Below are 15,416 nucleotides of genomic sequence, written 5' to 3'. Positions count from 1 at the left end.
GTCCAAAGCTTCAACTTCGAATGACCTAAAATGGCCTTCATGTGAAGAAACAACTTCCAACATTTTGCCCTTTTATGGACTGCAGCAGGTTGCCTAGCTCATGAATCCATGATAAAAATGAACCGTAAACACGTGCAACCCACTGCACTTAAATATGAATCATGAGGTCTTCATAGCAGCATTAAATTCACTTAAATACCGCTATAGTAGCTAATATATAAGCACATATTTCAAAGTGTCAAGCACCATGTTTTTAAATTAATAATTTTGTTGTGACTCACCATTACAACTCATTAAATCTCTCATTTGTTATACATTTCTTACTGCAATGTTTAAACAGCCTTTATTCAGTCTAAAGAAGCTAAAATAAGGACCTGCCTGTAACCAAACATAGACTGAGTGGCTATTAGACACTCGAGAACATGAATAATAGATGTAAGTGGGGCCCCAGAGAACCATAACTCTAAACTCGGCCTCACTAAAATCGCCACCATATGTCTTCCTTTCGCTGTATTCCCTCCCTCTTATAGACACATACACAGGCATGCATGAAGCCTCTCAGTTTATTCCAGATTTAAGTGGCTACATTGTGTCTAAATAATCTTTCATCGCCAGTAATCCAGTGTCACAGACCTACAAATTTAAGGCAACACTGCAGACTGCACTGGAGGCTCTCTAGCAGATATCATCTGAGTGTAATGCGCAGTAATCATAGATATCATGAATATTTAATGGATTCAAAGTGTGGGGGAGGCCGGTGGCAAAGAAAAGGATTTGTTGCATTTGCATATTAAAACTGTGGAGGTGGTAGTTTTCACCTGATGAGACTAACAAATGCCAGAGAGGAAGATAAGTCATGCACTGCTGGACTGCAGCAGAATAATTAACCGCACCAGCTGAAAATTGTTTTATATCTAGTGAAACATTTTCACTTTTTAACTAAAGCATGTAGAGAATGGTCTAGCTTAGAGTGCTGACTTAACCACGTCATTACTTACAAAGTGGAAAGAGGGTAGTTATGAGCAGAAGCTGAATCACATTTGGATCAATGAGGGAAAGCTAGCATGTTATGTAATGACCACAGTGGCTTGATCACACTCTCTTTGTTTAAAAAAAAGGAGGGTTTAATTAGTATTTTTAATCCTCCAAAGTTTATGCAGTTGTACATTATGCCCATTAAGCTGAGATCAGCCGTAGTTAGCTAGAAAAAACGGAATAATCAGCTCCCCAGATGTTACTGTAAATGATGTATGTTCAAGTATACTGAGCTGCTTCCTGTCCACAGTCGATCTGATTCTTTATATGGCTGTGTTAATTATTACAGTGTAGCTTTGATAAATGCCATGCCCCATATCAAAGCTATTCTTAGTCCAAACTATTGTGATGCAAAGTTTGTAGGTTTTATGTATCTGCTGTTGAAATTCAAATTTCCATCCACAGATGTCGTTAAAGAGAAACACAACATCGTCTTAAAGCTGCAAAACTGGATTACTTTTCCAAAACAGCTCAAGAAAATAGATCCAAAAGGGGGGGGGGGGGGGGGGGGGGGAATAGCAGTCTTTATCTTTTGACACTTGTGTTACATAAACGTCAAACGATAAGAGCAAACAGTTTTCCTCTGATGCTGTGTCATTTTACGGCTTAAAACCGTATCCTCTGTTTTCTCCATGCTGCACTGTCTTTAATACATAATGCATGAGAGTGAGAAAAGGAGGGCAGCTACATAGTCATCACTAATCGACCCCTGAGAGGAATCGCCCACGTGCTCGGGGTGACGGTGGTGGGAGGAATGAATGGGCTTCAGCGACGGCGGCTTCCTCGCGTCTCTGTGAGGTTAACAGTTGCTTTCGTCTGAATTCTGAAGGGGCTCAGAGTGTTACGGTGAATTAGGCAAAGTTTCAGGAGTGGGCACTGGGTCAGACATTACTGTCAAAACGTCCCTGGTGTGAATGCAAACCAAACTATGTGCATTTAAATCAGAATTACCACCTGACGACAATATCTTACCCTCTTTATATAATGTTTATTTCTTCACCAACAAGAGGCTAGAAAACGGCTTTTCATGTTGAAACTCATTTTTCATGGATGTCAGGATTGGCTCATTTCCACTTCAGTTGTGTGCTGCTTTTTGACTATTGCAAAGATTTAATTTGAACAAAAGCAATTATTAATTCATTTACAACTTTTGTTAGAACTACATTTGCTTGTACTGGTTTGTCTTTATGTGAGATGAGGTTTGCCTTGTCGTGCATAGCAAAACTGAAAAATAAATACTGAATAGCTACACAGTATCCTCCGCTGTAATTATGTTTAGACTTTATAATAGCAGTCAACAGCTTAAAACATCATCTTTATATTCTTTGTTTACTGTCATCTGTAGCTGCTGTATGGCAAGACTTCTTATTTATGTTGTAATCTATTAGTGCATGATTATAATTACAGTTCAACATTATATTAAATACTAATTCACTCTAGATAACATTAGTCAAGAGAATTCTGTTGTTACCATCTGCAATAATTCATTTATTGCATTATGGCTCTGTTCCAGGACCATCGACCTAGTCTATGGAAAGGGGCAATGAGGGATTTATGGTGCCATGGGTTTGCAACCTACATAGATGTTTGTGTGCAGTTGGCTGAAATGTGTGTCGAAACAGGAAAGGAAAGAGTGCACAGTTCACCATGTAGAAGGAAGAGCTTAGTCAGACCTATAAGTGGAGACTTAACATCGTTTTTAACACTTTAGCTCTTTGTATAAAACTTAGATTTTCTCTGCAGCTAGCTGGAGCAACAGTAGCACAGGAGTAGCTCACAGACAGACTGTTTATTTGGTCTACTAAACTGTCACCCTGGTGACAGAAAACAGCCACAACCACCTTCAAAGCCATGCATAGGCTCTCCACACGCCTTATTTAAGCCCCAAGGTTGTGAAAACAACAGAAGTGGGCCATTACTGTCGCTATTCTCCTCCACCTCTTGAGTTGTGTAACCTGTGTCACTAGAGCCACAACCAGATTAAAGGCATGAGTGTATGATTGTGTTGTTTCTTTAACCTCCATTTTAATGATCTATCAAATCAGATGCTCACTGATAAAAGGAGATGTTAGAACAGTTTAAAAAGATGAGACTTTCTAAATGACCAGTGCAGTTGGTATACTGAGCTCTTAAGGCGGACAGCATGAAAAGGATCATATGCAGGTGGGTTGTAAAGTGGCTTGCAGATTAAATGGCGACTCTGGGCAGACTAAATGTTGTGTGCAGTGCAAGATTTTCCAGTTGTATGTGTTGAAGGAGTACACTCAGTATGTTTTTCCCCCATTTTATTTCTTTTTATGCACACCAAAGCCAAAGTAGATCCATGCTCTGATGAATTAAATTCACTGTGTGTTAATATTTACAAGGAGACTTCTATAGCATTATATTTATTTTTTTTCCCTTCTATATAACAGCTGCTTCTTGAATATGCTACTTTATATGTTTCGATTATGTTTGTCTCATTCTCTGGATGTTTTATGAACCTGTTTTTAGAACTGCTAAATCTTTGTTTTTAAAAAAAAGAAAGAAATACACAACAGACCTCATTCATTACAGTGTGATGTGCTCTTCCTGCTGCTTCCCTTTCTGTCTTGTCTATGTCACATTGTGATATCTGACACCCCACACAGTCCCGGCCCATATGTGCTCACATCATACACTAAGTAACAAAGCAAAAGGTGGCCAAATTAGAGCTTCGGTGTAAGCCGAGTTGAGATGTTGCCTGCCTCATATCCACATGGTGCACAGGCCTACGCCAGATCAACAGCTGTGTTTATCTAAGCTACAAGTCACTAATTACATTGTAAAATACTGGGGTTGGAGGTGAAAGGCAAAGCAAGAGAAATAAAATGTAATAACTAACCAAGAATCAGACAAAAGGCATTACCATCTCCTCACTGGGGCCTCATTAAAGTGCATGGCAGGTAAACAGATCTGAAAGTTACGATGAGGCCATCTAGCTACCTGTACATGCACAAACACACCCCCTAAACACATTTTCTGCCCCTTAAACAGTGTAGCAGGCTGGCTGCAATGATTGTGGCAGTCTGATGAAGATGACACTCTGGGGATTGTGGATAAATCAGGCCAATAACAAGGCCCCTGACGGTCTGCCCCCTTACTCTCCCGGCCAATAAAGCCATCTGATCATCCTTTCCAAGGCTCTGCTTTCACCACGCTTTGGAGGTTTGGATTTACGAGCTCATCAAAGCCAGATTGGGGATCTTTGGTTGCAACAAAGTGGGACAGAAAGCTGGGGTTTTATTTGAGGGGTTGACTTTATGGAAATGAAGGCTGAGTAAAAGCATTTACAAATCACATGTGCAAGGGCGACCGGTGAGAGCAGGAAGGCTGCTGTTGAAATGTTTAGTAGAACACAGACAGGGCACATTATTAGCTGGCAATACTGAATGTCTTTAATCTGAAAGTATTCTGTAGTGCCAATAAAAGGCCTACTAACAGAATTGGACTGCAGCGTTGGCAATCTAAAAGGTCTAATTCAAAGCAGGAAAAAAAACAACCATTCCTTTTGTTGTCACCTAAACACAAAGCGTGACAAAATTCCGACATGGAAAGACAGATAGGCCGGTGCGCCACACTTCACTGCACTGACGAATGCCTGAGTTTCCACATCCTCCGGGGATATTGAGCTGGTTTTCCAGTGACATGCTCGATACGCATGTTGGGTTGGAGGGGGAGGGGTGAAATCAAGAGTGTGTGACAGAATTTAGTGAAGCTTCAAACATGCACTGTCCAGAGGCTGTCACGGGAAAACATTAGGCTGAAGCTCAGGTCAGCAGCAATTATCATAAATCAATAGAGTGCTCGAGTGAGCAGCTCACTGCTCAGTAAAGATCAACGGCACAATCCAGACACCGATTCCTCATTCTTTCAATCCAGAACATGCTGTCATTTTAAATTTTACCTCTGGCTAATGTACACTAATGATGTGAAACAAATGTTTTCAAACTCAGTTTAAACATTACAATCTCACTGAGAGAGACAGGACTGAAGAGTACATTGAATATCTCTGCAAAGCTGATGCATCATTCAGATGGACTGGAGGATTATTGCCAACGGACAGCAGTATGAGCTCAAAGGAACACACATTAGTCAAACATGTTTGAAGGACACGCAATAAAACCAGCTAATTGATTCATTTACTGAAACCACAAGGTGCTCAAAGCTAATCTACAGAGCATTAATGCAGATCTCATACAAATGAAAATTTTATCAAATTTCTAACCGACAATGGAACCAAAAAAACAAAAAAGAAATATCAAAATATATTCACACTTTCTGACTCTCCTGATTTTCTGAACTATCCAAAACTTTTACATTTACTTCAAAAATAGTCCAGAAATCTTATGTTTTTCTTTCACGTTTTATTTTTAGTAGTGGAAGGTTTGACATCTTTTGTCTTATCCAGTATGTAACATTTAGCCTATTCAGTAGTTTGTTTTTCACCCAAACAATGTCATTTGTGTTGAAACTGAAGATCATTAACATCAGTTCTCTGTTAATTATAACAATTAAATTCAATCAAAACAAAAATAAAAAAAAATTACAACCTCGAGACACTTTATAAGGTAAAGACCCTACAATAATAGAAGGAAAACCACAACAATCAGAGAACCCCTATGGGTGAGCAATTTGCGTCAGTGGGAAGGAAAAACTTCCTTTTAACAGGAATAAACCTCTGGCAGCATTAGGCTCGGGGAGTGGTAGCCATCTGCCACGACCGGATGGGGATAAGGGCAGGAAGACAGGATAAAGACACGCTGTAAAAGAGAGCCAGAAATTAATAAAAACTAATAATTCAGACTGGTGTATAAACACAGGGTGTGAAAAGACGGGAAGAAGAAATACTCAGTGCATCATGGGACGCCTCCAGTCGCCTAGACCTATTGCAGTGTAAGGTCTGTGTAAGTGAAGGTCTCCTGATCCAGCCCTAACCACAACTATAAGTATAATTGTGTTCTTCTGGTTAAAAACAATTCAAACCAGCTTTTGGTCTAGCTGAAGTTTTTCACTTTATGGAGGTGATCTCAGTCTGCTTCCAAACCAACTCTAAACCACCAAGTGGTTTGTTTATGTTAAGAATGTGATCCCGCCTTGATTCGACAAAGTGTACACGACAAGTCTGAGCTAAGCACCTTTCCGTGGCCACATATGCTTTGCATTCTGGGATGCAGCAGACTCCCATAGGAGTGCAGATCTCCCAGATAAATAATAAATGGCAGGAGTAAATTTTCCATTGTATACACTAGTCCAGAACACAGCACCTATCTATGCAGACATTAAGCATGTGGTTTGTATTGTATTTTGCACAACTCTGTTGCTTGTGAAGCTCGCACACAAGAATTTCACTCACATGTGCTGTACCAATGTACCTGCACATGTGATGTGACAATAAAAGTGATTTGATTTGATTTGATTTGTAGGCAGGGACACATTTTGGTTTGCTTTAACTTTTTCCCTGAGAAAAGAAACCGAATCACAGGAAAAAGCTACAAATTTACAAATTTGCCAACTGATTTGGACCACATTAAACTATAGTGTGAAGAACCCTTTAGCGTGTTAGTCTGAGACACACATGCACTATTTCAAACCTGTTTCCTGGGTGACTAAATATGTACAACAACCAATTATTAATAATCATGAAAAAAAATCAAAGTATCCCTGTGTTTCTTTCAAGTTCTCGTGGCAGGATATAAATGAAAACAGTCCATACTGCACCTTTAATTGGCAGTTATTTTGAAATTCGATCACTTTCAATCTCTGAAAATGTGATTTTGTGTTTGATTTGTTCAGATACTTGTGTCAGATTTTCCCTCATTAGCCTCTTAAATTCTTTCCACTATCAAGGACCTGTGGTTTGTAATTTGCCATGTTTTAAAGGCGACAACGACAACAAGGCTACAGGGTGGCCATGTCTGTTGCATCTCTAATTTATAACATTTTCAATTTCATTCAAGTGAAATTAAATTAGTGAGAATTAGTGAGGATACAGCCAAGTGGAAAATGAATCTGCCTGTGAGCCACACTTCAGTTGCCATGGAGAAAGTTTTCACATTATCCAAAAGCATTGTGGGCTGTAAGATATTTATAGGCTACAATCAATCTCACAGCCTTGAATTTTATCCATTTATTTTTTAAATCTGGCATTTCTTTAAAAGTCAGCTTCATAGTTTAAGGAGGTTTAAAGATCAGAAACTTAGGTACTAAATAATGAATAACATGGAAGTTTGAGAATATGATATACTACAATATAAAATAAAGATTTTTTGCCATATAACCAGTGTCATATAAAAAAAGACACATGAAGAGTTTCATCATTACAGGTTTCTCTGAGAACAAAGGAGGCACATTTCTTTCAAACCCAGCGGTGGGATTGTTACAAAAAAGTTAAACTTTCCTTTGATCAGTTACAGACAGCTGCACTGAGTTTTGTGGAGGTGATAGCTTTCGATGATAACTAAAACACTTTGCAGGTTCAGATAGGATCAAAGGATTACAGATCATGTAGCTGCTGATGTCTAGAAGAAGACAGATCAGTTCTGGGCAGTTAAACAGAGAGGAGGCAGTGTTAGCCTTGCACTAAGTAGCCCACTATTCACAAGAGGGCTATAAAGGAGGGCTCTCCATGTCAGAGTCTTCCCCAAAAAGACTTAAATTATTGCTGCACTTCTTATTGCCTGAAGACACGACTCACCCAACGGGAAACAGTACAAAATAATAAAATAAAGCTCTTTATCCTTTAAAGATATTTTCATTTAGCTCCTGCCCAGACAAGCCCCCTGTGGCTGCGCTGTTAAAGCTGACTGCCCAAGACATAACGCTCGCCACGTCTGATAAACCCACTGCTATGGAGAGTATGTAAAGCTTTGGAAAGCAATTAAGGCGGAAGCTCAGAATACACGAGAGGGGGGTGTCTCTTTTCTCGTCATTGTCCCTGCTCTGACAAACGCTGACAGGTACTGTGATGTGGATGGCTGAGCTTGAATTTATGAAATATTCATTTTAACAGAGTGAAGGTGGGGGTGGCCTATGTATAATTTATAACATCTGTATTTATGTTGAGATGTCATGTGCTTTTTTTTTGGGAATCTTCATGCTTTCATTTCTCAAAGTGGTAAAAATCAGATTGCTTTCAATGTGGCAGGCTTCAGTGTTGTCAGTGCAGGACTGCACAGACATGGATGCAGAGCAATCACTGGTATTGCGCTCAGTAGCACAACACAAGCAGGAAGATGAGGCGAGTGTGAGCACGTGAATACAGGGGCTGAAGGGTAGAGGATTAAATGAAGCAGTAGAGGACTTCTTGCCCCTCCCCCTGCACCAGTCCATTCCTCTAGCTACACCAGGTTTATTGTACATTATGGTAATTTAAAGGAATAAAGCAACAGCACAGACACAGAAAATACAATGATCTCCCGATTCCGACCAGCAGCATCGGCACTATGAGCGGCCACTCAACCTGTGTTTAGGAGACTGTGCAGATTCACAGATTGTAGGGGGATTTTTTTGTTGTTTGATGGAGCAAACTGAGTGGTTTTATAATAAATCCACAGAGCAAACGGAGAAACAAGAAGTGTGTCTGAGCCGCAGTCATACAATGACAGCCCTGGCACTGTGGTCTCGACTGGCATAAGGCAGTCTGGTGTGCCAGGTGCTGATAAGGGGATTGCTTGGCACAGCAGATCATACTCCGTCTGGGATGTTTGTTTGAGTAACAGCGTGGTACATACAGGAGTCAATTCTGCTGTCACACCACTATTTGATTTTGTGTGTCACTGCATGCATATCGCATGAGCGAATGGGCATGCGACTGTGTGTTAAGCGCAAACTGCACGCCTAGCTTTAATGCTGACAGAGGGCAAGATTAAATACCCCTCTTCCACCTCAGCAATGCTGTGATGTTTGCTTAGGTGGGGAAGCTTCAAATCCTCTGGGCTTTCCCTTCATTATCAAAGCCTGCTTATCCTGTGAGATACAAGATAAGATTCTCCTGAGGGAGCGGTTGAGCCAACACCCGTCCTGCGAGCTTGTGGGAAAAGCCTGCAAAGGGTCAAACGGATCGATAAGGTCAGCCAATCAATCCTGTACAAAAGTTAATATGGCTTGGATAACCCTTTCATGTCTGAGAGGTTGGAGAGAATGTTTGAGAAAGGTAGGGATGAAAGCAACATGGTGCAAAGGAATCTGCCCACGCGAAGGTAATGTAATGACAGGCTGGGAAAAAGCGCGTGAGTGCCAATCACATGACTCCAAATGTAGGCTATAGTCTGTAAGATGTGTGTAGAGTGTGTACACACTGCACGCCCACAAACTGCTGACAGACTGACAGTATTGCCGTTTGGCTGTCAATCAAAAGAAGCATTTTGAAGCATCCGGGCGATTTGCATTTCGTGTCCTCAATTTGATACGCAGAAAGAGCCACAGTCCACATTCTCAGACTCATGTCTTTATCTATCAAAGTAAATGAAAAAAATAACAAGTTGTACTCTGCACGCTAAGCCGACACGTGTCAGCGAATGCGACGTAATCACAACAAGACACTGACATTCTCGCCTGAAGGAGGTGTCATCAAACCGCTGACGCATGAATGCAGAGAAACACACACCAGCAATCAATATTCATAACAGATCATTTGCAGCATATATAGCTGGAAGAAAAAGCAATAAATACCGATTTCATGTGTTTCTTTTGTCCCATCAACAGTCTAAAATCTGAAGTTATTTAACTGTAATTGTACAAACCAGAGAAAAGGCGTCGCATTTGAGAAGCTGGAACATGCATTTGGTGTTAGCTTGACAAATGACAAATTATTGCTGTTAATCAACAATGTATTAGTCAACTAATTGATTCAGCAGCAGGAGGCAAAGCTTGCAGGCGAGCCAAAACAGGAAGCGCAGAAAAGAAATGAAAATAAAAATAAATAAATAAACAATTGGTTCAGTTTTTTTCATTTCAGTTCACTTTTCATTTCAATTAACACACATGTAAAACTGTGAAATGTTTAAATGTGTGACACGGAAGAAGGTAAACATACAAAAGAATCCAAATCACTTGATCAAGAAATATTGAAGAACAGTTAACTCATTCTTGCTATGTGTTTACGTCTCCCAGTATCAGATGCTTGATCCACAGACTGTATAAAAAATGAACACAACCTTTTAGCATTTGAAAAGTCAAGTGAAATCAATGCACAGTGCTTTAAATGTGCATTCTTTTTCATGACCAGCAGTGAGTCACATGAGTCCATATGAGGTTATAGTCTCAACTGACTATACGATAAAGATGGGTAGCTTTGGGGCGTGACTACCTGCTCCTTTGATGCCTGGTTTATAAAAACAAAGATGGCGATGGCTAAAACGCTGACCATGAGCCCTCAATATGGCTACTTGCATCGTTCATGTACAGTCTGAATTATTCCCAATATGTAAGGAAAGTCTAAGCTTAGTCCAAGCCAATCTTAACATCTAGCTGAACAATCTAGGTACAACTAATTCACTTCATATTTACAGTCCACTGACACCTGCAGAGACCTCACAGTTAAAGCAGGTGTGATTAACTTCAAAGCCTGCAAAGCAAAAACATCAAAGACATGGCTCAATTACATGAGGACACATCTGCATTATGGTGGTGCTTTTAATTTAACACAAAGAACATCTCTGTTATTGCCCCAAAACCCAGACTCACCTTTAATTCTAAATTAGAGATCTACTTATCTTATCTGGTAACTGTGCGAGAGTTGCGTGGGTGAAAACTCAGACAAAAAAGAGAAGCGGCAGAAAGATATTCACCCTAAGAGATAGAGAATAATGCTAATAGTACAAGATTATATCAGGTCCAAAAATACCTCGGCGCTTGTATAACTTGGAGTACAGGCTGAGCTTTTCTAGTCTCACAGGTTATTCATATGCAGAACAAAAGCTGGTGAATATCAATGAGAGCACGACTTGGGTCTGGAAACAAGAAGAACCTCATGATCTTGTTTCAAGGGCCGTAATCAGATAATAGCTGTTGATGACTGGAAATCGGAGGTATTTACAATAACAGATGTTTGCAATTAGGAACCCTTTTGCTGTCAATGAATACCATAAAAGGATATTTTTTTGCATGAATTCAGGACAAGTTTTAGAGGATGTAAAAGGACGACTAAAAGAGAAGGAAAATATAAAATCAGTGACAACAGGGGGGCTTTTCATTAGTTTGGCAGCACTAAATCACCAATAAATTTCCCATGATATCAGTGTAATACTGACACATCTGATTTACATTTCAAGTTGACATATCTGATTCATCATCTACTGAGATTCAGTCAGACTCTTACTTTCTGGAGGAAGAGGACGATTCTCTGAACCATTTCAGCTCGCTGCTCCTCCAGGCTGAAGAGCGTCCGCGGCGTGCGGATGAAGACCTTTGTTTTGCCGTAGGCCACGTCGTGGTCGAACCCACAGCCCTGCAAGAGCCTCTTGACTGCATCTTTGTCTGATGGCAAGTCGTGGTTTGGCCAGGTAAACTCGGAGATCATCTTATATCTGGAGGAAGGACAAAGTGTTTGCATGAAGAAATGTGCACTGTGTGTCAGCAGATTTATGACTTTAAATTTAGATCATTGTGGGAGGAATTAAATAGGATCTGGATAATTCTATATATATATTTCACTTTGCTGAGGACTTCTTTCTGTCCTAATGAATCTCCCATCAGCCCCAGCTGTACATTGCATTTGTTTACGATGCCAATATGTCAAATCAAGATGGTACTTTATACCTGCTAAACATCAACATATTAGCAATGCTATAGTTAAATTCAGAGAACATTTTCTAGATATATTTTCAGCATCAGATTACATAGATATAACAAGTCCTGGGTTCAAAAACAAACAGTTAAACTCCTTCTAATCTTCTCTATACTTCTTCATCGACACTCTCAAAGCAAACGTCGCATCATCATCTTCTATTACTTCCTATTTAATTGCAGACTTTAGGGGTGGTTGCCGGAGTTCAGGATGCCATCACTGCTGCCAGATCAAATCAACAGTTTTCAAAACTTTGCCACGTAACAGCTGCGATCTGAGTCATTTCACAGCTGATCCACTGGTAAGGCTGTGATATAATGCCATCACCGAGGAGGACTGGAGTAATGGAGTTGGATGCCTTGTTAGCATGTTATGCAAAAGTCTCATTATTTAATCCTCAATCCAGCAGGATTTCTAGGAGGGCAGTGGGTGAATGTGACAGCTGGGGAATAAGGGTGAGGCACAAGTATGTGTACTATTTTGGAGTGTTAGTTAATACACTGTACACTGTGTAAGTATGGGATTGATTGCATTATGTTCCATTAGAACAAAACAATCTTACAATTATTATATCTTCTATCAGCAGTGATCAGTTCCCAATAAGTGATATTTGACTTGTATTTTTAATTAAAAAAAGAACGTGAAGCTTAAAATGTCAGAGGACGAGTGCTATCGGAGGACTCTAAGAATCCACATCTGTCCTGTAACAGTCTTTAAAGTTTAACCCTGAGCTTTTGTTCTGCTTTGGCCTCATTACAGAAATGTAATGAGGCCAAAGCAGAACATTCTTATGAACGCTGCTGCGTGCAAGACTTTAAACTGTCGAGATTATGGATCTCTTTGATTGCAGATTTGTATTATTAATTTAGCATCCAGTGAAATGTTAATATGCCCATTGTTAATATGTTGATAAGTTCTAAGACCCCAAGTAATGTCTCTGGATATCTCTTTTGTGTTGAAACACAAACAGATTAAAAGAACAGCACACATGAAAAGCCAGAATCAGCTGGTTTTGCAGCCTGTTGTCAAAAACTAGCTCTAGATATAAAACAGGCAAATTTAGCAGATGTTTTGGTCAACGGGTGAAAGAAATGCACTATACATCACTACTTGCAGTACATGCATACGTCATACTGTTGTATACAGCCTATACTACCCGCCTGTCACAGGATAGTTAACAGCAGCGCAGAGTCAACAGAACAAACAAGAACTAAACAAGCTCTTGTGAGTTACCCAAGTCCCACTGGGGGCATCACGATGGACTGCACCAATAAAACAATGCACTGCAGCACCGTGACAGTCAGACACAGGTAATGCACAGAGAATCCAATTACATTTAAAAATAAAGACCCCTGCCTTGCAGACTAAATGGTGTCCCTCTGAAACTCCCCAGGTGTCTGTGTCATGTTAAAATAACCACAGAGAACAAAATATACTTGAAGGATAAAAAGTAAAGGTATGCAGGATCCTTAATTTACTGTTATTGGATGATTATTATTAGTGGAAGCAGCAAGTCTATGTCAGAATCAGCTAAGGTGATTTTCTATTCTGTCTGGTTTTATTACTATGTGCATATTAGTATTGTCAACCAGGTGTGTTTTTAAAGTGCTATATAAATAAATAAATAAATGATGATGATGATGATGATGATGATGATGATGATGATGATGATGATGATGATATTCTGCCTTACATGTAGCAGTAGGTAAGTTTCTTAAAGCTCTGTTTGAATGCACTAAACGTACTGGAATGTACTAAGTCTTTAAATTCAATCTTTTAACTTTTATTATTTATAATAGTTATGGTAACATTATGTTTTTTTTTCTTGCTAATAACTTTTGTTTCATGTTTCATGATCAAAAAAGTGTTTTAATGAACGATTTTCAACTTGGTCAAATATGTTAGATTTCTTGACTAAATTCCTGTATTGATTTAAGCCTCAGAGGCCAGTTATTGCACCTCCAGTTGCAAGCAATTTAGAACTAATTAGAATGTAAACAGGTTTGCAACATGTCGAAGCTTTTGCCTATGAATAAACCATGAGTTTTTAACACAGGTCACTGACTAGTACTTGCTGTTTGTTTGTTATTGTGCCACATTAAAACTGGGTAATTCTTCAACAAATTAAGATGCCCTATCAGCATCCCTCTTCAGTAATTATAATCAAATGTGGGTGTTTTAGAATTGCTTTTAATCAAAAGGACAAAACATTACGCTAAATTACTGTTTAAAAAAAGAAGACACTGGAGGGATTATTTTGGAATAGCTGCTAGAGATGCAGCTGATTAGTTGATTGGATGCTGATTAGGTTACACAACACAATATTTACACCCCACAGTCAAGACTTTTTGTGCAATATCCTTGATGCCTGATCGACGCACAGCTTCAGGGGTTCAATAACATTTTAATAATAGTGTTTCAGGTGAGGGAAGCTCAGTCTCTTATTGCACAAACATTTTAAAGCTAATCTGAGAAGAAAATGTTTTTAAAAAAATGAATCATGCACCACAAACCTTCAATCTACCATACTTTCATCTAGCATGAAAAATACATCAAACTATGATTTATAATTGTGGTTATTTTTCTCAATGGTCTTGCTTAATTGACTGAACCAAATTAATTTACTGCTCACTGAGGAAAAAAAACTTCAAGGTGCAATTAGATCAGGACCACTTGATCTTTAATTAAATGATTTGGTCTGTTGTTGTTCTAATGCGTTGTTGGCATGTGCTGCTGTTCGAAAGCAAGATTTGCTGCATTCACACTCAGCCCCTTGGGGACTAAAAGAATTAGGAATCCAACCAGTTTTAGATTTGTAAAAAAAAATAAATATGCGGAGCTACCCGCTGTGGCGAACCCTTGTGAATAAATGAGTAATTGAAAGTAGGTTATTTTTCTTCTACTTGGACAATACTCATGCTTCAAAGGCCTAAAATTTATATTCATGTGTGTGTTTATTTTGAAATATTGTATTAAATTTGTCACATTTGATTGTTTTCTTATGGATGTTGTGTAAATGTGCAACACACGCTTGGAAATACTGCGATGGTTTTGATTCCTTCTTATGCATACAATTGTAAACCATCTGGGATGCAGTGTTGGTAAGGTTAAGTGTTTCCCAGCACTGAATATTTGATGTCCCGTGGACATGGTCAGGACGGATGATTGAGTGGTGCTCTCCCTCTCCAACCGCCTGCGATATTGCAAAGAGTCAACCATCTGCATGTAGGAATGTCTGCTCAAACTGACCCCAGCATTTTGGCTATGTGAAAAAATTTCTGTATGTTACAGAAACGGTTCACAGAAATGTGTTTATGAGGACATTTAGGGCAAAGAAATAGGCTCCAAATTCATGCAGCTGCTCATTTTACACCAACAACTGTCACTTTAAAGAAGACTGTGGAGTCTTAAAAGTAGCCTCGGCCTCAGCTTTCAAAGGGGGTGAGGAAATGACAGAGTCTGTAAATACGTAACATCATGTTTACTCTGCCATGATAATACCTCAGGACACTCTCACGAAAGAGTCTAAATCTTAAGAGTTTGACTTCTGGGTGAATATTCATATGTGTGGGTG

The 15,416-nt window shown here is 39.4% G+C and overlaps 1 protein-coding gene across 2 annotated transcripts in view; it reads right to left on the bottom strand.

The window, feature by feature from the left end:
• The window catches only part of myo1d (myosin 1D), a 118,715-nt gene that overhangs the window by 49,476 nt on the left and 53,823 nt on the right, over window positions 1-15,416 (bottom strand). For both annotated transcript variants that reach the window (XM_026178077.1, XM_026178078.1), the window contains exon 16: window positions 11,375-11,582. In XM_026178077.1, coding sequence (XP_026033862.1) covers window positions 11,375-11,582 — 208 coding nt within the window. The remainder of the gene's footprint in view (window positions 1-11,374; window positions 11,583-15,416) is intronic.

Source organism: Astatotilapia calliptera, chromosome 8, assembly GCF_900246225.1.
Source record: "Astatotilapia calliptera chromosome 8, fAstCal1.2, whole genome shotgun sequence".
Lineage (NCBI taxonomy): Eukaryota > Metazoa > Chordata > Actinopteri > Cichliformes > Cichlidae > Astatotilapia > Astatotilapia calliptera.
This window is presented reverse-complemented; position numbering and strand designations above follow the sequence as displayed.